The 24,874-nt window shown below is 44.9% G+C and overlaps 1 protein-coding gene across 1 annotated transcript in view; it reads left to right on the plus strand.

The window, feature by feature from the left end:
• Positions 1 to 310: 310 nt before the first annotated feature.
• The window catches only part of FOCAD (focadhesin), a gene marked incomplete at its 3' end in the record, with an annotated part of 239,052 nt that continues 214,488 nt past the window's right edge, over positions 311 to 24,874 (plus strand). The window contains exons 1-2 of the mRNA XM_089662672.1: positions 311 to 405; positions 19,069 to 19,137. Coding sequence (XP_089518798.1) covers positions 19,081 to 19,137 — 57 coding nt within the window. The remainder of the gene's footprint in view (positions 406 to 19,068; positions 19,138 to 24,874) is intronic.

Raw genomic sequence — 24,874 nt, forward strand, 5'->3', positions numbered from 1 at the left:
TATGACACTATATATTGTAGAAAAACAATGAATATCTCTATATGAAGTGCTTTGTGTATAGATCTGTCCTCCTGATGAAAAATGATCTCTAGGTCCAGACACATTGGGGAGGGTGATGACATGTTACATACTAAAGCTGGCTATCATTTTATCACACGAAGCTGGATTCAGAAACTCGAATGTACGCTTGGATTGGATTTGAATAAAGTTGGTTGATTTACAGTGCATTGGGAGTTATCTCTGTTCCTGTTAGTGGTGGTTGCCAAGCAACAGGAAGGAAGTGTGAGATTCAGACAGTGTGGGTAAATGAAAGCGAGGTTTGGTTACAGGAAGAGAATACCAGAGTGGCATCGTGGGGGAATCTTGGATGAAGTCTGAGCAGTGGAGAAGTGAACCTCTTCTCAGGTAGTTTCTGTGATGAAGAAGAGCAAGGAACACTGTTGCCTTGTTATTGATGGTGCACACGGGTGTCTGATGGGCTGCGCCCTATAGTCTGCTACTTTTGCAGTAGTCGCCAGTGACATCATTTGTCTCACATATTCAGAATTCAGACTGGAATTCAGGTGCCAGAATACAGAATTTAGTACAGATCAGTGTAGCTGATGCACGTGTCATGTTTATATTTGTGTTTCAGGCTATGATCGACTCAACCACAAATGTTGGAACATTTTTCTCTGTCAGCAGCTGCAGCCACTGATTATTATTATAACACAGGATTTATATGATGCCGACAGTTTGTGCAGTGATTTATAACTTGATTATTGTGTTCTGACAGCTGCAGGTGCTGAATATTATTATAATACAGGATTTATATGATGCCGACAGTTTGTGCAGCGATTTATAACTTGATTATTGTGTTCTGACAGCTGCAGGTGTTGAATATTATTATTATTATTATAATACAGGATTTATATGATGCCGACAGTTTGTGCAGCGATTTATAACATGATTATTGTGTTCTGACAGCTGCAGGTGCTGAATATTATTATTATTATAATACAGGATTTATATGATGCCGACAGTTTGTGCAGCGCTTTATAACATGATTATTGTATTCTGACAGCTGCAGGTGCTGAATATTATTATTATTATAATACAGGATTTATATGATGCCGACAGTTTGTGCAGCGCTTTATAACATGATTATTGTATTCTGACAGCTGCAGGTGCTGATGTCAGAATACATTAAAGTAGAACTTTAACCGCCTCTCGCCTGCCATATAAGGCAATGACGGACGCAAGGCGGTTCTCTCGTTCTGGGAGGACGTCATATGTCGTCCTCCCATTCTAATCGTGCATGTGCGTCTCTGGGAGCGTGCGGCGATCGGTGGTGCGCTGTGTCCCTCGGATCACCGATCAACGGAAAGAGCCAAAGATTTCGGCTTAGTCATGTGATCAGCTGTGTCCAATCACTGCTGATCGCATGTAAATAGGGAAATGCTGCTTATCGGCATTTCTCTCCTCAAGAGCTGTCACGCTGACAGCTCAAGAGGAGAGGAGAGCTGGTTATCGGCATTCTGCGGAGGGGACATGTACACATCAATGCCACATATCAGTGCCCATCTGAGCTGCCTTTCAGTGTCACCCATCAGTGCTGCCAATCAGTGCCGACTATCAGTGTGCATCAGTGCCGCCTAACACTGCCAGTCAGTGCGGCCTATCAGTGCCATATATGAGTGCTGCCTTTCAGTGCCCATCAGTGATGCCTGTCAATGCCCATTAGTGCCACCTACCAGTGCCTCCTCATCAGTGCCACCTGTCAGTGCCCATCACTGTAGCCTCATTAGAGCATATCAGTGAAGGAGAAAAATCACTTATTTACAAAATTTTAAAACAAAAATTAAGAGGAAACTCTTCTTTTTTTCTCAGAATTTTCAGTGGTTTTTGGTTTGTTTAGCAAAAAATAAAAAACCCAGAGGTGATTAAATACCACCAAAATAAAGCTATATCTGTCTAAAAAAAAAATTATAAAAATTTCAATGGGTACAGTATTGCATGACCGCAAAATTGTCATTCAAAGTGCGACAGCGCTGAAAGCTGAAAATTGGCCTGGACAGGAAAGGGGGTATAAGTGCCCTGTAGGCTAGTGGTTAATCAGAAAATGAAGTCCTACTAGATCACTTTATGCTTGCCTCTTTTGCAGGTATAGCCTTGTAAAACATTAAAAATAGGTGCCTATACTGTTTATATCCAATAATACACTGTCTCACCCTGCTCAGCACATGCTCAATTGCTCTCTATTTTTAGGCACTGTGCCTAATTTCTAGAGCAGGGGTGTCACACTGGCGGCCCTCCAGCTGTTGCCAATCATCCCATCATGCCTCTGCCTTTGAGAGTCATGCTTGTAACTGTCAATCTTGCAATGCCTCATGAGACTTGTAGTTTGGCAACAGCTGGAGGGCCGCCAGTGTGACACGCCTGCTCTACAAATTCAGCACAGTGCCTAAAAATAGAGAGCAACTGAGCATGGTGAAACAGTGTATTCAGGGATGTTTGATTCCTATCACCCGACGCACAGGACATGTAGTTCCGGGCGCCGGGCAGGTAGTTTTTTTCCTCCTTTAGCCCTGCTGCGGGCAAGCAGCAGGGCTCACCTGTCAGGTGAAGCAATCGGCAGCAGCGCTGTCACCCGATTGCTTCCACACAGCCCACAGTGCCAGCCTCTCCGCGCCCCAGGTGCGAGGTTTCCTGGGCTCTGCTTGTCCATCTGCAGGCCTGGCTTGCCGTCGGCTAGAGAGGAGGGAGAAGAGCGGACAAGTCCGCTCCCCTTCTTGTGCTGACCCGGAAGAGACGTTACAATGTCACTTCCGGGTCTCCGTTGAGAGATTAATGCAACCCCCGGGAATTAATGTAATGCGCAGATGTGCAGCACATTATATTCAGTGCAGAGGGGAGACATGCAGGGTCTTTAGGCCTTAATGTCTCAAAGAGAACCTGTCACTAAAAATCATCACATAGGGAACTTTTTTTATTGTAAAAAATGAAAGTTACACCCAAGCGCATACCATCCCCCCCAAAAAAAATATTGAGGTCCCCACCCCCCCATATACACGCATATACAAACTTAAAAGCACACGCTGGGGCGCCTATGCATGAAACCGTCGATTGTGATACACATGTTACATATCGCCGCACACGCCAGAATGAGAGAAATAATTCTAGAACCAGAACTCCTCCGTAACACTAAACTAGTGACCTATAAGGAGCTTTAAAAGTGTCGACCTATAGAAAATATAGGGTACTGAAGTTTGTCGCCATTTCATGAGCGCACGCAAATGTAAGGTTTTACAAGTTGGATATCTATTTAATTGCTGCAACCTCATCTTTTATATTTTTCAAAAAAAATGGGGTAATTTATTGCTTTTTTGTGCCCTAAAATTAATTTACTTGTTTTTCTTACTATAATTTTGTGGTAAAATCATGCGACATGAAAAATTGGAACTACCACTGTTTTATTCTCTAGGGTCTCTGCTTTCAGAAAATATATAATGTTTGGAAGTTTTGTGTAATCTTCAGGCCTAAAATAATTTTTTAAACATTTTCAAAAAACGCAAAAACAGCTCTGGCAGCGAAAGGAATAAAGGATAATCAATAAATAGTACCTCCACACACTTTACTAACTGATGAATACTTACTCCCAAATATTTTTAAAGAAAAGTAATACTTTCACCCTTGAAAGTAAATCAATATAACCAACCTTCTGTCAGGGATCACGGCGTCCTGACGGCCGGCGCACGCGCATTGGTGACGGCTCACGCCGGGACACAAGCACCAGGTCCCGACGAGCCGCAGATGACAGGACGCCGCGCATGCGCAGTAGGAGCCGCGGGCGCGCCTCGGGCGGCCAATGAAAGCCCGGGGGCGCGTCCTGGACGGCCAATGACAGTGCAGGGCGCAATATTTAAAGATGCCCTGTGCTGTCACTAATCACCGCAAGGCCTATCTGTGATCCTGAGTTCCTGTACCTGCATTTGACCCTGATTGACCCTGACTACGCTGCCTTCTCCTGTGCTTTGACCCAGATTGTCCTGACTACGCTGCCTTCTCCTGCATTTGACTCGGATTGCCCTGATTACTCTGCCTTCTCCACTCCTGATCCCCGGCTTGTTTGACCTATCGGCGGACTGACTTATCCTGCTGACCCTGCGTGTGACCTGACTACTCTTTGCTTGCCGATTCTGTACCTCGCTTACCCCACGGGACCGCTGCTCGTGACCCATCCTGCTAGGTCCCGCCGTCCTCCTCACATCTGGCTCTCCCAGTACCTATACATCCCCGGAGGTTGCCTCTGCCACTGGTAGGCCTGCTCAGAGGTCGTGACCTGGCCCTGGTCTGTTACAAGTCATCCCCACCATCAGGGGCCCTTGTGAAAGCACAGACCGGGACTTAGATTCCACGCTTTGGGTAGGTCTGTCCAGTGGACTGCCAGAGGCACCACCTGGCGGATCATAACAGTACCTTGCGGCCATGACAGAGCCAGGAAGAGGACTGGCGTCCCTAGAGGATATATGCCAGCACCTGGCAACTCTGACCCAGGCCGTCCGGAATTTTCACAGCCGCTGCACCCGTCTTGAGGACCGCATGGAGACGTTAGCCACCCTGACTCCTCCTGCTCCGAGTCCCGCAACTGCGGAGTCACCCGCTACCCCAGCATCCGGAGCAGTTGCCGCACCCCTAGCTCCCGAACGCCGCGTTCCCCTGCCGGAACGATTCCGTGGAGACCGAAGCCGCTTCCGGGCCTTCCGGAACGCATGCACTTTATTTTTTGACTTGCAGTCCCGCACGTTCACCGCCGAGACCGTCAAGGTGGGGTTTATAATCTCTCTCTTTCAGGATGAGCCCCAGGATTAGGCTCACCATCTGATGGAGAAGCGCGACTCCCATCTTGATTCTGTGACTGAGTTCTTTCAGGCCATGGCTGTCCTATATGACGACCCCCAGCAGGCTGCTTCCGCAGAGGCTACCCTATACTCTCTGCGGCAAGGCCGCCGGGCAGCCGAAGAATATGCGTCCGAGTTTAGGCGTTGGATGGGAGATACCAGATGGAACGATGCGGCATTATGTCACCAGTTCCGCATCGGGCTGTCTGAGTCGCTAAAAGATGAATTAGCACGAGTAGGCCTACCTGACTCTCTTGAGAAACTGATAGAGTTGGCCATCCAAATTGACCGCAGACTGAGAGAGCGTTGCCTGGAAAGGAGCATCCAGGGTCAAAGGGTGGCATGGATTCCACCGAGAGAAGCAGCTCCAACCCCAGGGAACCATACCCGGTTTCTTCTGTGCATGGATGGTGATACAGATCTTTCTCAGGTTATCCCTCCGGCCTACCACGATTTCCTAGACGTGTTCAGTAAGCGAGGAGCAGACATTCTTCCCCCGCACCGTTCATACGATTGCCCCATAGACCTCCTACCCGGGTCTGAGATTTCGTTTGGTCGCATTTTCCCTTTATCTGAACTAGAATCAGGAGTTTTGAGGGAGTATATTGATGACAATCTTCGGAAGGGATTTATTCGCCCGTCCACGTCCCCAGCCAGGTTGTTCTTTGTAGAAAAAAAAGACAAATCGTTACGGCCCTGTATAGACTACCGTGATCTGAATAAGATCACGGTAAAAAATCGCTATCCGTTACCTCTGGTTCCCGAGCTCCTCCAGAGATTAGGGTCAGCAACGATTTTTACTAAATTAGACCTGCGGGGGGCATATAACCTTGTTCGTATCAGGGAGGGGGATGAATGGAAGACAACTTTTCGTACGAGATTCGGTCATTTCGAATATCTGGTGATGCCATTCGGGCTGTGTAACGCACCGGCCACCTTCCAACACTTTATCAATGACGTTTTTCGTGATTTCCTCGATGTCTTCGTGGTTGTCTACCTAGACGACATCCTGATATTTTCACCCTCACTGGAGGCTCATAGGGATCATGTGGCAAGGGTCTTAGAACGTTTACGCCAACACGGGCTTTACGCCAAGGCAGAAAAATGCTGTTTCGAACAGTGTAAAATCACGTTCTTGGGACTGGTCCTCTCTCCCGCGGGGGTCGCGATGGATCCCCAGAAAGTCACGGCGATCTTAGATTGGCCAACACCCGCCGATAAGCGGGGGGTACAGCGTTTCATCGGATTCTCAAACTTTTATAGAAAGTTTGTCAGGAACTTCTCTGGGCTGGTCTCCCCAATCACGCAACTGACTAAACAAGGGATCCGTTTTAAATGGACTTCCGAAGCTCAGACTGCGTTCGACACGCTCAAGAAATTGTTTACCTCTGCTCCCATTCTCTGCCATCCGGATTCTTCTCTCCCATACGTTTTGGAAGTGGACGCCTCCGAAAACGCGGTAGGAGCGATTCTTTCCCAAACGAATGGTACCAAGGAGCTACTGCATCCTGTGGCGTTCTTCTCCAGGAAGTTGACACCGGCTGAGCGAAATTATGATATTGGAGATCGGGAACTCCTGGCCATTAAGTCCGCTCTAGAAGAATGGAGGTATCTCCTGGAAGGAGCCACACACCCAATCCTAATATTCACGGATCATAAAAACCTCGAATATTTAAGAACGGCAAAACGACTGAGACCACGCCAGGCGAGATGGGCTCTTTTCTTCTCTCGGTTTGTCTTTCATATAACGTACCGACCTGGGTCTAAGAATACGAAACCAGGCGCTCTGTCCCGCCTGTTTGAGGACCCCGACGATACAGTGTTACCTGACACAATTTTACCGTCCGGAAGCTTCCTCGCCCTTCAAACGGAACTTTGCACTAGACTGATTGACGCTTCCGTAGGACTGCCAGCCCCGCCTGGGTCGCCCCTCCAGAACCGCGAGGGTCTGCTTTGGAAGGAAAATCGGATCGTGGTGCCAGAAGGAGTTCAAACTTTGGTCCTGGGGCACTGCCACAACCATCCAATGGCAGGGCACTTTGGGGTGACGAAAACTCAGGAGCTACTGCAGCGCTCGTTCTGGTGGCCAAACATGGTCAAGGACTGCGAGCGCTACGTCCAGACCTGTCCCACCTGCCAAAGGAACAAGCCCTCCAGAAGCAAGGCCTGGGGATTGTTGCGTCCGTTGCCGATACCCAAACGGGCCTGGCAAACGATTGCCATGGATTTTGTAGTCGAACTCCCACCATCTCAAGGCTACACTGCAATAATGGTGATCGTGGATCGCTTTTCAAAGATGGCTCATTTCGTGCCCCTGGAAAGGACACCATTGGCGCCGGAGACGGCACGGATATTCATTAAGGAAGTAGTGAGGCTACATGGGGTTCCCGAAGATATAGTATCGGATCGGGGAGTCCAGTTCACATCAAGATTCTGGAAAGCCTTATGTGAAGCGTTGGGAATCAAGCTGTCACTGTCATCCGCTGACCACCCACAGACCAACGGGCAAACGGAAAGGACCAATCAGACGTTGGAACAGTACCTAAGATGCTACACCTCCTACCTTCAGGACAACTGGCTAACACTGTTGCCTTCTGCAGAATTTGCCTATAATAACTCGAACCACTCAGCTACGGGACAATCCCCGTTCTTTACCAATTTCGGATATCATCCTACATTTCTCCCTGACCTGATGCCCGAAAATCCGGTACCAGCATCTCAAGATGTCTTGCATTTCTTTTCTGTCAATAACAAGACGATTCAGGAGGCCATCACTAAAGCCCAAGAAGACAGTAAAAAGGCGTTCGACAGGAAGAGAAGAGGAGAGCTGTTGCTCCAGCCAGGGGATCGGGTTTGGTTGGCTACGACCAACTTGAAGATGCTGTGTCCTTCAAGGAAGCTAGGACCGAAGTACCTTGGCCCGTTCCCAATTAAATGGGTAATCAACGAAGTGGCCTACGAACTCGAGCTCCCGGAATCTTTCAAAATACACCCTGTGTTCCATGTGTCTCTCCTGAAACCATCCAGACCGGATTCCTTCCCGGATCGCGAATCCAGACCTCCCGAGGCAGTCACCATAGGTGAACAAGAAAAATATGAAGTAGAAACTATTCTCAGTTGCCGAAAGAGGGGTGGCCAGACGCAGTTCCTGATAAAATGGAAGGGTTATGGCCCTGAGGAGAACTCATGGGAGCCCATCCAGAATGTTCACGCCCCCAGGCTCATCTGGGAATTTTTTCGTGGCCACCCGCGGTGGAGAGATTGGTGGGGCTCCCGGAGGGTGCCCATAGGGGGGGGCAATGTCAGGGATCGCGGCGTCCTGTTGGCCGGCGCACGTGCACTGGCGACGGCTCACGCCGGGACACAAGCACCAGGTCCCGGCGAGCCGCAGATGACAGGACGCCGCGCATGCGCAGTAGGAGCCGCGGGCGCGCCTCGGGCGGCCAATGACAGCCCGGGGGCGCGTCCTGGACGGCCAATGACAGTGCAGGGCACAATATTTAAAGATGCCCTGCACTGTCACTAATCGCCGCAAGGCCTATCTGTGATCCTGAGTTCCTGTACCTGCATTTGACCCTGATTGACCCTGACTACGCTGCCTTCTCCTGTGCTTTGACCCAGATTGTCCTGACTACGCTGCCTTCTCCTGCATTTGACTCGGATTGCCCTGATTACTCTGCCTTCTCCACTCCTGATCCCCGGCTTGTTTGACCTATCGGTGGACTGACTTATCCTGCTGACCCCGCGTGTGACCTGACTACTCTTTGCTTGCCGATTCTGTACCTCGCTTACCCCACGGGACCGCTGCTCGTGACCCATCCTGCTAGGTCCCGCCGTCCTCCTCACATCTGGCTCTCCCAGTACCTATACATCCCCGGAGGTTGCCTCTGCCACTGGTAGGCCTGCTCGGAGGTCGTGACCTGGCCCTGGTCTGTTACAAGTCCATCCCCACTATCAGGGGCCCTGGTGAAAGCACAGACCGGGACTTAGATTCCACGCTTTGGGTAGGTCTGTCCAGTGGACTGCCAGAGGCACCACCTGGCGGATCATAACACCTTCTCTTTTGCACATATAAATCACTCCTATCCCAATACCAACATAAATAAAATTATAAACTCATCACACATAATCAAAAATAAATAAATAAATAAAATCAGATACAATCAAATATCCCCAAAAATTGTGTCCAAAATATATCTCTGATAAAGGATAAGCCCCACCCACCCTTTCCTGATGAGCAGCTAATCGGTGCTCATTACACTGCAAGGTCTCTCTCCTCCCTGCTAGTACCTGGGTGCGGTGCTGGAGACAGGCAATGCATTTATACACGTTGGAAGATTCCTGCGCAGAAAAAATCTGCACGCAATGCTAGTATTTTTGTGTGAACAGGGCACATAGAGAACAATTGATTTTGTTGTGCATGTGCAGAAAAACTGACGTCTCTGCACCATAGTGTGAATGAGCCCTAAAATGGAACTAAACCAATTGTTTCAAAAAACAGTTACTTTCCCGGCATGCCAGGAATGCTAAATGCAACATTTGCTTGTGTTCTCAACCAAACTGTCAAATCATCAAATGTCTGGTCTCATAACTGATCATATGTGCAAAGTCATGGCAGTTGCAGATCAAACAGATGGCAGCTTCTTGGTTGAAAAGGATAGAAGGGTTTAGTTCTGCTTTAACTGCTGCTCAGGGCTCTGGGCTTCAACAAAATGGCAGCCTCCAGTAAGAAGAAACAGTAACAATGCTGGAGGCAATTTACACCACTTACTAATTTTAGTAGCATAATTAATAATGTGGAGTGTATGTTCCTTGGTAAAGAACATTTATTTATTATCAATTGTTATGAGTAAAGTTCTGCTTTAAAATGGAACTAAACCCATTGATTTAACAGTTTCAAAAAACAGTTACATTCCAAGCACATGCAGGGAATGTAACTGTCATATTTGCTTATATTCTCAACCAAACTGTCAAACCGAACCAAATGTCTGGTGTCATAACTGACCACATGTGCAGCACCGTGACAGTTGAAGATCCAACAGAAGCTAAGATGGCTGCTTCCTTGGCTGAAAAGGATAGAAGTTCCTCTTTAACCACTTTGTGTCCATAGGATGTACCTGAATGTTGTTGATGCTGTGGAGATGACCAAGATTTTTTTTTTTTTGTAGTGTCCGCAATTCTGCACAAAATAAAAGTAATCCGAGTGATTTAAGAGCCACTGGATTACTTTTATGGGTGGCAGAAGGCCCCCCCCCCCGCCTCCTTTGTTGGGCTCTCCTGTGTGATCGGGGAGCCCAGTAAGGATGCTTCTGGCAACATCCTGTTCCTGAGACACAGTGGGAGGAACAGGTGTCATTCCTCCCACTTTGTGATGTCAGAAACCAGAAGCAACAAGGATTACATCACTTCCACTTTCGGTCTGTTGTTTGCTGGTTGTTGGCCACAGCTAATCACATGATACAGATGGGCTGTGATTGACCCTGTATGTACCATGTGGTCACTGTGACCAATCACAGAGATCAACACAATAGTACACAATTGATGGCATGAATGAGCACCATCCATTGTGTACAATTGTCATGTGATCTGCTATGTTTGATCACAATAATCACATGGTACCAGCAGCGGCCAATTTACTGATCCGTTATCTGTTGTGTCCAGTGGACACAGCAGGAGACAGATCGCACCACAGCATGGTCCAGGGAGAACATCATAAGATGTTCACCCGGAATGATGAGTGTCCTGCCTGACTATAATTTGACAATAGGCTGGGCGGGAACTAGTTAAAGAATATGTAAATCCAACATTTTGTTCCTGATATACAGTGTGTCTGCTGTACCATGTGCTTATTAGAAAGGATATCCTGTTCTCTTTGTATTGCTTCCTTTGTCTGAAATCCCTGGTGTTCCTGACAGTCGCTCTGCTTTCCTTAAAGTTTTTTTTTAAAAAACTGATTATTATTATTATTATTATTATTATACAGTATTTATAAAGCGCCAATAGTTCGCTCAGCGCTGTACATTACAAAGGGGGACAGAACATGTGACAGAACAATACCAATACAATGCAAAACATGAGGGGATCAAGGGCCCTGCTCTTTCGAGCTTACAATCTAGGAGGGAGGGGATGGTGGCACAGGAGGAGATAGCTGTGGGGGATGGAGTGGTAGAAAGAGTGGAGGAGGTCGGCAAGTTAGCAGGGGGTGGGGTAGGCTTCCCTGAAGAGATGGGTTTTCAGGGTGCACCTAAAGGAGAGGAGAGTAGGTGATAATCTGATGGGTTGGGGCAGGGAGTTCCAGAGGATGGGTGACACCCTGGAGAAGTCCTGGAGGCGAGCATGGGAGGAGGAGACCAGGGAACTAGAGAGAGAGGTTTTGTGAGGAGCGGAGTGTGCGTGCTGGGCGGTATTTGGATATTAGGTCAGTGATGTAGTTCGGGGAAGTATGGTGGACAGCTTTGTACGTCAGCGTTAGGATTTTGAATTTGATCTGTTGCGCAATCGGAAGCCAGTGGAGGGATTGGCAGAGGGGGGTGGCGGATACAGAGCGGTTGGAAAGGTGAATGAGTCTGGCAGCCGTATTCAGGATCGACTGAAGCGGGGATAGCCAGCGGCGAGGGAGGCCAGTGAGGAGGGAGTTGCAGTAGTCGAGTCGTGATATGATGAGGGAGTGGATAAGCTGTTTAGTGGTTTCTGGGGTTAGGAACGTGCGGATTTTGGCGATGTTGCGGAGGTGGAGTCTGCACGAGTTTGTTAAAGATTGGACTTGGGGTTGAAAGGATAGGTTGGAGTCCAGAATGACACCAAGTACTCGGGCCTGCAGGGCGGGTTTGATGGTAGCATTGTTGGATGTGACGGAGAAGTCAATGGGGGGTGGTGTCCGGGCTGGGGGGAAGACAAGAAACTCGGTTTTGGAGAGGTTCAATTTAAGGAAGTGGAGTGACATCCAGTCTGATATGTCGCTCAGTAGGTGTGTGATCCGGGCTGAGACTAAGGGGGTGAGGTGGGGGGTTGAGAGATAGATTTGTGTGTCGTCGGCATAGAGGTGGTAGTTGAAGCCGTGAGAGTGTATGAGTTGGCCAAGGGAAGAGGTATAGATGGAGAAGAGAAGGGGCCCGAGGACAGAGCCTTGAGGGACCCCAACAGAGAGGGGGAGTGAGGGGGAGGTGGTAGCATTATAGGTAACGCTGAAGGAGCGTTGTGACAGGTAGGATCACACTAGACAGGAGATCACATCATGGTCAGTTCTCTAGCTGTGCTGGGAGGACCTCAGCCTGCTCTCCTCCAATGACCAGGCTTGTGCTGACTCGACCCCCCCCCCCACACCGGCATTTCCCTATTTACATGCGATCAGCTGTGATTGGACAAAGCTCATCACATGACTGAGCCGACGTCTTCGGCTCTTTCCGTTGATTGGTGATGATTGGTGTGTCCGAGGGACACAGCGCACCACCGATCGCCGTGCTGCGCGCTCCCGGAGCCACGCCTTGCGCCCATCATTACCTTATATGGCGGGCGGGAGGCGGTTAAAAGTGATTTCTCAGCAAAATATATCATGCAGACATGGATGGATGAGGGAGTTTGCTTTGAATAATGAAAATGAATTAAAAAGTGTTTTTGTTTTGTGGTGCTCAGATATATTGTAGTTCTGCTTTAAAGTGGTTGAAAACCCGCTCATATACTCAATGAAGTGAATAACCTGAGGTGATACACAGAGATGGAACAAATCCTCCTACATAAGTTTTACTTGATTATTGGCAGTCTTCTCTTCTCTATATCGCTTCAAAAGGGCTGATTTGAGGTAAAATCCTTCTGCATTTGTCAGTATCACAGAGGTGGGGGCGGGGAGCTGCAGTTAGAGCTCTATGAGAGCTGATTAATCTCATGTGTCGGAAAACTTCTCAAAAGTGACTCATGCCGATAACAGAGGCATGAAGCACCAGAGAGAAATGATACCAAGGTGGATAAAAATCAATGATTTTTAAAAAAAAAATCAAAGAAATTTGATTTTTTTGATTTAAATCGGATTTTTTTGATTTAAATTGGATTTTTTTGATTTAAATTGGATTTTTTAGGAAAATATATTACCATCCAAATTCCATCATGAAATAAAGATTAGTTTTTTAATTATGTAGAATAAGGCTGTATATGTTTAATTTTTTGGTAAATAAATTCCATGAATCAATTTCACAATGTCATGCTCTTCCAGAGGTTTTTGTAAGATTATTGGGCAGTTTCTCTGCCTACAAGATATTATCACAGATGCTTGCTTTACTTTTGCAGTTCTCAAAACTGAATTTGACTCAGCGGAGATCACATGCCTCTTCTTCACAGCAAAAATGTTATAACATGAACAGAGTTAAGAAAAAGACCTTAATCCTAACTTCTACAAACCTATGAATACAGAATCAACCCCTTCAGTGCGAAGTTTCAAGAAGTTCAGTGAATAGAATAGAAACAATATTTTTCTGATTGTTTGGAGTGGAATAGATCTGCACAAGAAGAAAGTGAAACTAAGTGTGAGGAGGAAGGGGCTGACAGTCTAAGTTTCTTAAAATATATATATTTTGTTTAGCCAAATTAGTTAACAAACATGGATGTTTGTTTAAGCAAATAACATGCTGTAATGATATTGTTTCAGTTGAATAAATCTATTTAAATTGTTATTATTAAGGGAATGATTATTTTTCTCCTTCCTAAGTAAACAGAAAAGTTGTCCAAATATGAATGATTAACCTATTAAACTGGGGATAAAAAAACTAATATGAAAAGTTGTTGTTCTAAAAGTCTTCATCTACTTGCATATTAAAGTTCTACCAGCAAGAATTAGTCTTTATGTAGAAAACTAGGATTTAAATCAAGCCTTACTGACTAGTGATTTAAATCAGTTTGATTTAAATCAAATACACCCTGAATGACACTTAGCTTTGGAGAGAGACAAGTAAACACTACAGATATATATGCTTTGTTCAAATTTTAGGACTGACATTTACATGAACTAAATTGTTAGATTCCCCCCCCCCCTCAAAACACTTCTTACAAAATATAATAGGAACATTTGAGGAAGAAAAGATGTATCAGTATAAAACTTTATGCAGATAGAAACTTCACTCTGACAAAGATTAATGATTCAGGATGTATTGAAGTAAGTGGATCCCTGCAGTACTAACGGGGCCACTCGATGCTCAGCATTAGAAACCTATTGTCTATGGGTCCTAAAGGACATAGAGGAGGAAGTAAATTTAGGAAGTAAATTACTTTTCCTTTAGGGCCTATGGATACTTTTTGGAGCTTAGAAGTACAGTTAGCCCCGGTTCACATATACAGTTGTGTTCAAAATAATAGCAGTGTGTTGAAAAAAGTGAATAAAGCTCAAAATCCTTCTAATAGCTTTTATTTCCATACACACAAATGCATTGGGAACACTACACATTATATTCCAAATCAAAACATGAAGAAAAATATATCAAATTTGTGTTGTTCCTCTAAAAAAATTGAAGAAAAGTGAATATTAGACTGTTCAAAAAAATAGCAGTGTTTGTATTCTTCTTTACAAACTCAAACATTCACTATATAAACTGAAAAATGTTTGAAGATTTTACTTTCCTTTCAATCATTTAATTAATATTTAGTTGTATAAGCACTGTTTCTGAGAACTGCTGTACATCTGTGTTGCATGGAGTCAACCAACTTCTGGCACCTGTGAACAGGTATTCCAGCCCAGGATGATTGGACTACATTCCACAGTTCTTCTCTATTTCTTGGTTTTGCCTCAGAAGCTGCATTTTTGATGTCACCCCACAAGTTTTCTATTGGATTAAGATCCGGGGATTGGGCTGGCCACTCCATAACGTCAATCTTGTTGGTCTGGAACCAAGATGTTGCACGTTTACTGGTGTGTTTGGAGTCGTTGTCTTGTTGGAACACCCATTTCAAGGGCATTTCCTCTTCAGCATAAGGCAGCATGACCTCTTCAAGTATTCTGATGTATTCAAACTGATCCATGATCCCTGGTATGCGATAAATAGGCCCAACACCGTAGTATGAGAAACATCCCCATATCATGATGCTTGCGCAACCATGCTTCACTGTCTTCACAGTGTACTGTGGCTTGAATTCAGTGTTTGGGGGTCATCTGACAAACTGTCTCCGGCCACTAGACCCAAAAAGAACAATCTTACTTTCATCAGTCCACAAAATGTTGCGCCATTTCTCTTTAGGCCAGTCAATGTGCTCTTTGGCAAATTGTAACCTCTTCAGCACACGTCTTTCTTTCAACAGTGGGACTTTGCGGGGGCTTCTTGCAGATAGCTTGGCTTCACATAGGCGTCTTCTAATTGTAACAGTACTCACAGGTAACTTTACACCTTCTTTGATCTTCCTGGAGCTGATTGTTGGCTGAGTCCTTGCCATTTTGGCTATTCTATCTATTCGAATGGTAGTTTTTCACTTTCTTCCACGTCTTTCAGGTTTTGGTTGCCATTTTAAAGCATTTGCGATCATTTTAGCTGAGCGGCCTATCATTTTCTGCACTTCTTTATATGTTTTCCCTTTTCCAATCAACTTTTTAATCAAGGTACACTGTTCTTCTGAACAATGTCTGGAACGACCCATTTTCCTCAGAATTTCAGAGAGAAATACACTGTAACCAGCATGTACAGCATTTGCTGCCTTCCTTCCTTAAATAAGGGCAATAATTGCCACCTGTTTTTCAAAGAATGAATGACCTCACTAATAGAACTCCACGCTGCTATTATTTTGAACATGCCCCTTTCAATTAGTGATTCAATTACACAGAATCAGCAGCAGGCATGTCATGACTGTTGGGTCTGTTGGATTTCTATTACTCTACTACACCTGCTAGTAAATTATTTGCCATGTAGAAATATCATTTCTACCAAAAACAGTGATTGATCAGGTTAGTGATGTCTGACTGCTATTATTTTGAACACAACTGTATGTGGTGGGGGAGATGCAGGAAATCCTGAGCTTTTCCAGCACCGCATTGAAATCGCACGCCTTTCATGCGATCTGCCACCAGTGTCAATGACACCCCAAAACAGGTTGCAAAAGACAGTGCGATTGCAAGAATTGTAATCTGAATCCAGTGTGGCAAAAAAAAAAGATGCCTGCACCTTTTTTGTATGAGTGCGGTGCAAATTGAGCCCATACAAAATGAATGGGGTGAAATCATACTGCAAGGAATCAAATGTGATTTGAACAGGAATGCGGAATCACATGTGATTTCCCACATCGCTATAATGTGAACCCAGTCCAAGGGTTCTTAAAATGCCTATAAAGGCAGAGAGTTTTTTTTTACCTTAACCTCCCTAGAGGTCTGATTATGTCCGTATTTCTGTACTCAAAGCGGTACATGTTTTTGCATGGAAATATGTTTTTTTATTGTAGGCCTGTAATTTTTAGGAATAACTCACTGAAATCTGTCCGAACAAGAGTCTAGTAAACATCCCAGGTATGATAAAATTTGAAACACGAAATCATAAATTATAATATAATAAATAATCATACAAAATAATATAATAATAAATTTAATTCAATAATATAATCAAAGCAAAAACACTGAAGTTTGAAATAGAGCGCATCACTTAGTCGCAAAATCGTTTTCAGTGTCTGATGACGAATTTCCCCCACGAATCATCACTCAATTCTGCAAGTGGTTCTGATTTACTATCGCTGTTCTCTAGCTGGTCTAAAATCGCTTTTGCCCTAAAGGGACGCTTTTTGGATGCCATGGACATTTCTCAGTTTCCAGGCAGAAAGAACAGTAAATATGCAGGCAGGGCACAGGACAAAGCACTAGGGACAAAATGTATGTGAAATGGTTTGATACAGTAATGTTTTACTATCACATTTTAGTGTATTTAGTGAATGTCACTTTTTAAAATGTTTAAATTTCCCACCGGTTCCGACGCTCACAGGGACCCGAACCTGGAAAACAGATGCTGGCATCGGCCGGAGGAGATGGCCGGGGACGCTGCAGGGGACACATCGCGGGAGCGAAGGACAAGGTAAGTGAAACAGGGAATCCCAGAGCAACGCTGCAGGGTAATCCCAAGTGTAGCTCAGGGTTACCAATTTTGCCACTGATAATTAACCTCGAGCTACACTCGGGAATATCGCCAGGGGGGTTAATGCACTCTCTCCATTAAGGTAAAAAACTATCTTCCCCCAGTTCCCCCTTATACTTCCCCGATCCTGATCTTGATCCAGTGATGTGCACAAGAGCAGAGGCTCTCTCTGATCTCTTCTTCCTCATTGGCTCAGAGACAAAAGGAACCATTGGTATCTGCTGCTGTCGATCACAGCTAGTCATGAGAGAGCAGCAAGTTTCGCTGTCTGTGTCACTCTTTTTAGTAAAAAGTGAACTTATCCTTTAAAGGGCAACTCAGCTTTTGTGGTGAAAAAATGGCAAATAAAAGCAAAATATTATAGCATATACAATTGCTACACAAGTCATATTGTAATTAAATGTATTTTACAACATCCCGACCACCCTATAGCAGATTTACTGCTACAGGGTGGCAGGGGTGCGCAAAATTACATATATATGATTTTGTATCTCCGGTTAGGGGGCGCGCGCGAGAGCCGCCATTCACGGCCGCGGCTGTCAATCACTGGGACTCGGCTGGCTGGTGATTACCGAGCATCTCTGATGGGAAGGAGGACTGCTTTGTTTACTAACAGTCCTCCTCCCTGTCAGCTCGGGCACACTCTTCTGCATGGCTATGCACAGCACAGCCATCCAGAGTAGTGAGCACCAACAAACCGCCCCCCAGTAAAACACTCCCAGCACACAGTTAAACCTTTGATCGCCCCTCATGTTAACCCCTTCCCAGTGCCATTATTACAATTAGTACCAACACACCGCCCCCCAGTAAAACACTCCCAGCACACAGTTAACCCTTTGATCGCCCCTAATGTTAACCCCTTCCCAGTGCCATTAGTACAATTAGTACCAACACACCGCCCCCCCCCCAGTAAAACACTCCCAGCACACAGTTAACCCTTTGATCGCCCCTCATGTTAATATCTTCCCAGTGCCATTAGTACAATGTCAGTGCTTTTTATTAGCACTGATTACTGTATTGCTGTCACTGGGGATGTCAGTGACACCAAGTCAGTTCCCCCAGTGTCAGAATGCCTGCCGCAGTCCCATAGTCCCACTATAAGTCACTGATCGCTGCCATTGCTAGTAAAAAAAAAAGAAATCCCAGTATATATACCGCCATTTGTAAAAGCTATAATTTCACCTTAAACCAATTAATTTACATGAATTGGGATTTTTTTTTAGCAAAGACATGTAGCAGAATACATTTTAGCCTAAATTTATGACGAAATTTAATTTTTCAAATTTTTTTACTGGACATCTTTAATAGCAAAAAGTCACAAAATATTTTTTTTTCTCAAAATTGTTGGTCTTTCTTCTTTTTTTTTTTTTTTTTTTTTTATAGCACAAAAATAAAAAATGCACAGGCGATCAAATACCACCAAAAGAAAGCTCCATTCGTGGGAAGAAAAGGACGTAAATTTGACAGCGCAATTGTCAGTTAAAGTAACGCAGCACCATAAAAGGCCTGGTCAGGAAGGGGGGTAAATCCTCAGAAGGGCAAGTGGTTATAATAGAATGCACAGGATTATTTTCATACTCCTAGAAGTGTAGAAACAAAAATGACAGCATGCATAAACCTACAGAATCGATACTTCCCATACATAGTTGCCATATATAGTTTTTGCAGCAAATACATTTGAATAAGTAACTCACATTTTATAGAATTCCTTTTCTCTTGCATGCAATTTGGCAACCCAGCAGCTTTTGCTTCAAGCACACTGTTCAGTGCAAGTGACATGAGTCTGGATCACATCCACACCTTGTGGCCAGTGGATTGCCTCTGCTTATTAACTCCTCTATTGTCAGCTAGCAACTTACATGAAAGTGAAAACACCCATACTGCTGCCATTAGATAAGCGCTTGTAGAGGGAGTGTTTCCTACTTCATGTGCTCCATGAACACACCCAGCTTACTTTTGATCTAACTATTATCCTTACAGTTTTAATGATACATGCTTTCTTTAAGCAGCTTGTTTGAATGCCTTTTATTAGCTGTTCTTTTTTCATCTGTATTTGGCTTTTAACAAAAGCATGCACTTAGTTTTTTTTTCTTTTTTTTCAGTAACAGTAGAAAATGTCAGAAGATTTGAAGAAAAGATTAGAGTTTCCAAACTCTCTTATTCAGTCCCAGGTATGTTCTTTATTTGGTGCTTTTTTCATTCTATTTATTTGGTTGTGGGAGCTACAACTCCTGTTGTTTTTTTTGTCTTTTTCTTGAACTGTGTCCAGGGGGGAATTTTCCTTCATTTCCTGTCCAGGAGATACTTCCATTCTAGATAGTTTTCACTTGAGTAGGTGTCTCAATTGGAAGAGATTCCCTCACTTCTTGTTCTGGTGACAGTTCAAAGATTTTGAATTTCACGTTGCTTTCTGTGTAAGTTTGTTTACTCACAAGGACAAACAGGGTGACTCTAAATTGCAAGGACACAAACAGCAAACAAATCTTGACAGGGATTCTTACATTATACCCTACCCAAAAAAAGGTTGTATCCAGTGCATATACTTTAAGCATTTTACGTATATAGGCATATATTTTAAGCATGTGATATCAATGGGTAATTTTTCAATGAGATTTCCAACTTTAACTATTTGAGTCCATGGTGCCATATTAGAACTGCAGTGAGACAATATTTATTTGTTCCAGCTCTGAATCACCAACTCCTATGGGCCCTGGCAGGGGTTCAGGCTGGAACAGCCAGCTGTTACTGACTAGCATTAGGCCTTGGAGCTGAAACTCAGGGTAAACCTGCTCTCATCTCTGAAAAGCACAGGGCACCAGTGGCGGACCTGCCAATTCTGGTGTGCAATGGCAAATGCAATCAAGCTCCATGGTGCCGGGCAGTGAGCAAAGGGCCCACTAGAGGACGTCGGGCTCTCAGGCCATCCTCTTAAAGTCTTTTTCTGATTGGTCAGATACATTCACACCAAGGGTCTGCTGGAGGTCATTTTGCAGGGCTCTGGAAGCGCTCATCCTGTTTCTCCTTGCACAAAGAAGCAGATACTGATCTTACTGATAGGTTAAGGACCTTCTACAGCCCTGTCCATCTCTCCTAGAGTAACTGCCTGTCCATCTCTCCTAGAGGAACTGCCTGTCCCCTGGAATCAACTCCATGCTCTTGTGCTGGGAGACACAGTAAACGTTCTGGCAATGGCACGTATGGATGTGCCATCCTGGAGGATGTGCAAACTCTATAGGGTTCAGGTATCGCTTCATGCTACCAATAGTGACACGGACCCTAGCCAAATGCAAAACTAGTGAAAAACAGTCAGAAAAGATGAGTAGGGAAAAAAATGTCAGTGGCCTCCACCTGTAAGACCATTCCTATTTTGGGGGTCGTCTCATTGTTGCCCATCTAGTGCACCTGTTGTTAATTTCGTTAACACCAAAGCAGATGAAACTGATTAACAGCCCCCTCTGCTGCTTAACTGACCAGATCAATATCCCAGGAGTTTAATTGACTTGATGCTATACTCTGATTAAAAAGTGTTCCTTTAATTTTTTTGAGCAGTGTACAAACAATAAAAGGTTTAATGTGTGGAACCAAGACATCACTTAAAAAAAAAAAGAAAAGAGCTCTGAGTCTCAAGGTGGCTTAAAGATAGGTTTAGACCTGTGCTACTGCTTCTTCATACATTCTTTATAGCATTTTTGTAGCACATTGTTGCTCATGTCAAGTGTGTTTTTAAAGTGTTACAATGCATTTTTATGCTTTTTAGTTTAGGCCAATGGCAAGCTATAAAAAAATTGAGTAACACACAGCAGCATTTAGGCATGTAGACGTGGTGAAGACAACTTGCTGAAGTTCAAACTGAGCATCAGGATCGGGAAGAAAGGGGATTCAAGTGACTTTGAATGTGGTATGGTTGTTGGTGCCAGACAGGTTGGTCTGAGTATTTAAAAAACTGCGGATCTACTGGGATTTTCACACACAGCCATCTGTAGGGTTTACAGAGAATGGTCTAAAAATATCCATTCAGTGATAGTTGTGTGGACAAAAATGTCTTGTTGATGTCAGAGGAGAATTGGCAGACTGGTTGCTGCGACATTCAGATGGTGGGGTCAGAATTTGGCGTAAACAACATGAAAGCATGGATCCATCCTGCCTTGCTTCAACGGTTCAGGCTGGTGGTGTAATGGTGTGGGGGATATTTTCTTGGCACTAGCAAGGTGTACCTATTATATTGGCCAGTGAATCTATTTGTATGCAGTTGTGTCATTTTAATAACGTTAATGCAACTGCTTATGTTCAGAAGAAACTTACATTTTCTTTATTTCTGTTTAACTGTCCCAGTTCTTGCACACCTCATGGGCATGTTCTGCCTTAGTCTCTCACACTTGGTGCTATCTTTGTAGGTGTTGTTGGATGGGTTATAGAGGAAAGGTATTGCCCTCACCCCCAGATTAGCTTCTCAAACCATGCTGTGGTCTTCTCGGTTTGTTGTTTTGTACAGCCTATAGAATAGATGTTGCTAGGAGGAGGTGTCTTGTTGTGCTTAAAAAAAAAACGCATAAAAAACGTATGTGCATGCATTTAACACACTCTTTTGAGTGGTTCTAAAGGCTGAAGGATTTTTACCTTCATGTATTCTATGCATGGAGGTAAAAAAAACTTTCATTGTGCAGCTCCCCCCTCAGCACCCCCTAATCCTTACCTGAGCCCAATCTCGATCCAGCGATGTGCACGAGGGCAACGTCTCTCCCGGGTCTCTCCTTCCTCATTGGCTGAGACAAAGCAGTAGGAGCCATAAGCATAGAGCAAGCAGCTTGCTGTGGGGCACTTAGGAGCAGGAGTAGCTAAGAGCGCCAGCGGGTGACCAGAAAAGAGGAGCATCAGGGCTGCTGTGTGTAAAAAATGTTCACAAAAATAAATATTTAACGCTAGGTTCACACTGTTGCGGCTCTGCGAGCCCAGAATAGGGATCCTAATTTCAGAAAAAAAATAAAGGTTATGTCTTTATTGTGTATTGAGAAACACAAAATTCTAGCTAATCTTTGACTTGTAAGTTGTTGAAGAGATGCATCATCAGACAGTGAGAGGTGAGCTGTGATCAAGGCTAGTATAGGCTTTGGGGTGTGCTGCAGCAAAGAGTTGCAGAAAGTGTGTAAACATGTAGATACAGGTGAGGCATCAGTGTGACACAGAGGTGGTCGGAGGGTGTAACGGGTTCCTGTATGCGTTGAAGACTTGTTAAAGTTGCAGTATAAAACTCTGAAAAGTTGTATGCATTTTCTTGTTACATTTAGTCCTGGCAACAGAAGTTTTTTCTGAATACAGAAAATTGCAATCCTCTTTTAAAGCCCAACTCTAGGATATTGCTATGATGACTATGAAGTAATCACAGAATCATTGCCAAGGCAATAAAACGGGTCAGTTCTGTTGGGCAACATAAGAGTTGTCACCTTTCACATTGTTGGTACCATTGCAATGGAGAGGAGTTGATTTGCCATTTATGGCCCCACTGCTTTGGTGGATATGGAGGTTTTGCCCTGTTACATGATACTGTTGCCATTGGAAGGGATAGACCTGCCTCTCTGATATAGGAATAAAGGGATCGCTTCTGTCCATCGTGACAGAGAAATTGGCTATGACAACAACAAGATTGGCCTCTTGCCAATATCAACATAAAAAACTGTTGCCACAGGGAAAACTTAATTTCAGTGGAGGAAACTGGCTCTATGGCATAATCTGGCGATGCAGTCATGGTGATTAAGGCAACTCTTCCATTGCCATAGGACTGGAGTAGATTGGCCCCATTTCCATGGCAGCAGGATTGGCCTTGTTGCAATGGAGAAAACGGGACTGACACCGTTTCCATGTCAATGAAAGCATCTTGTCCCACTGCAATGATGAGGGGGGAAAAGTTTCCAATTGCCACAGTGATTATGGAAATAACCTGTCTCCTTTGCCATGAGCATGATTGAAATAACATCCCCATTGCCATGGCAACAGAGGGATCTAGTCTTTTTCAATTGATCTTATTGTCAGTGGAACAAAGGAATCTACACAGTTTGCATGACAATATGGAAATCTACTTGACAACATTAATTTCTAAGAATCAGGTGCATTGCCATGGCAACACAAAGATCTTGGCTTGATCTCTTTGTGACGGAGGGATCCGACCCTGTTTCCGAGTTCATAGAGGAATTGAACCCTGTTGCTGTAGTGGGATCTTTCTGATGGCATGTTTCTGTGTGAATCAATACAACTACTATGGCAATGGTGGGAAATGGATGTGGCCATGTAGGCATGGTGGCAGAGTGATGTTGCCATGGTGAAAGGGGAATCTGGTATTGTTGTCATTGCGATGGCAAACATCTGGGCCTCATTGCAATGTTAAAGAAGAAATCTGTTCCCTCTGCAATGGATACCTGGGAACTATGGTGATGTAGGTACTGGTAGGTACTGACCTTGTTGCCATACAGACAGCAGGATCTGGCCTTGTTGTCATGGCATAGGAGGAATTGACCTATGGTTATGATGCTGTAGAGATTGGTCTTCCTGCCAATGCTTTAGAGATAATCTCTCCACTGCTGTGACAATGTAAGGATCTGTCTCATTCCATGTTGCCAAAGGGATTGCCATGGTCAATAAGGTATTGTTGCCTCTCTCCATTATTTAAATAGTTGGCCTCATATCCATGGGGACAGAATTATTTGTACACTCCATGGCAAAGGAGTGATCTGGTTGAGGACATGGGTCCATAGGAATCAGCCAAAATCCCATGGTGATGGAGGAATCTGGTCCTTGCCATGCTGATAGAGGCATCTGTTCCCATTGCCATGGTGAAGAAGGGATTGGGGTGAGGAAATGGTTCTGCATGGATCATCAATGGGTGTAACCTCCCTGTTATGGTGTCAAAGGGATCCAGCCCTTGCAATGCTGATGGTAGGGACATGACCCCATTTCCATGGTGATAAAGGGAAGACATGACTTCTGTGGAAAGGTAGGGATCTGCCCCTCTGCTCTGGAGACAGATAGATCCAGCCCCTCTGCTCTGGAGACAGATAGATCCAGCCCCTCTGCTCTGGAGACAGATCCAGCCCCTCTGCTCTGGAGACAGATATATCCAGCCCCTCTGCTCTGGAGACAGATATATCCAGCCTCTCTGCCCCGGAGACAGATAAATCCAGCCCCTCTGCTCCGGAGACAGATAAATCCAGCCCCTCTGCTCCGGAGACAGATAAATCCAGCCCCTCTGCTCCGGAGACAGATAAATCCAGCCCCTCTGCTCCGGAGACAGATAAATCCAGCCCCTCTGCTCCGGAGACAGATAAATCCAGCCCCTCTGCTCCGGAGACAGATAAATCCAGCCCCTCTGCTCCGGAGACAGATAAATCCAGCCCCTCTGCTCCGGAGACAGATAAATCCAGCCCCTCTGCTCCGGAGACAGATAAATCCAGCCCCTCTGCTCCGGAGACAGATAAATCCAGCCCCTCTGCTCCGGAGACAGATAAATCCAGCCCCTCTGCCCCGGAGACAGATAAATCCAGCCCCTCTGCCCTGGCGATGATGCTCTGGCAATGGCCTAGTATTAAACTAACGTTTCTCAGCACAATCTTTTTAAAAGTGACAATTTTTTTCCTCCTGTATAGACTTAGCCTCAGAAGGATGAAGTAACTGCATCATAGCTCCTGGATGATGCACTCCCGTCCGCCTTTTATGCCAAAAATGGAGTACTGCTACCATCTTCTACAAAAACCTAGCCACAGGAAGACGATAACTGTCTATAGAGGCTCCTGTATCCGGACATATAAAATGCCATCCAATTTGACCTACGTTCCCCTGAGGATTCCCTCATTTAGCAATGGCAGATAACCGGTACAAGGAAGCAGGGACAAAAGAGCCAAATAGCATGCATCCTACAGG

Source organism: Staurois parvus, unplaced genomic scaffold (assembly GCF_062004578.1).
Source record: "Staurois parvus isolate SC_StPar_1 unplaced genomic scaffold, SC_StPar_1.0 ptg001518l, whole genome shotgun sequence".
NCBI classification, from domain to species: domain Eukaryota; kingdom Metazoa; phylum Chordata; class Amphibia; order Anura; family Ranidae; genus Staurois; species Staurois parvus.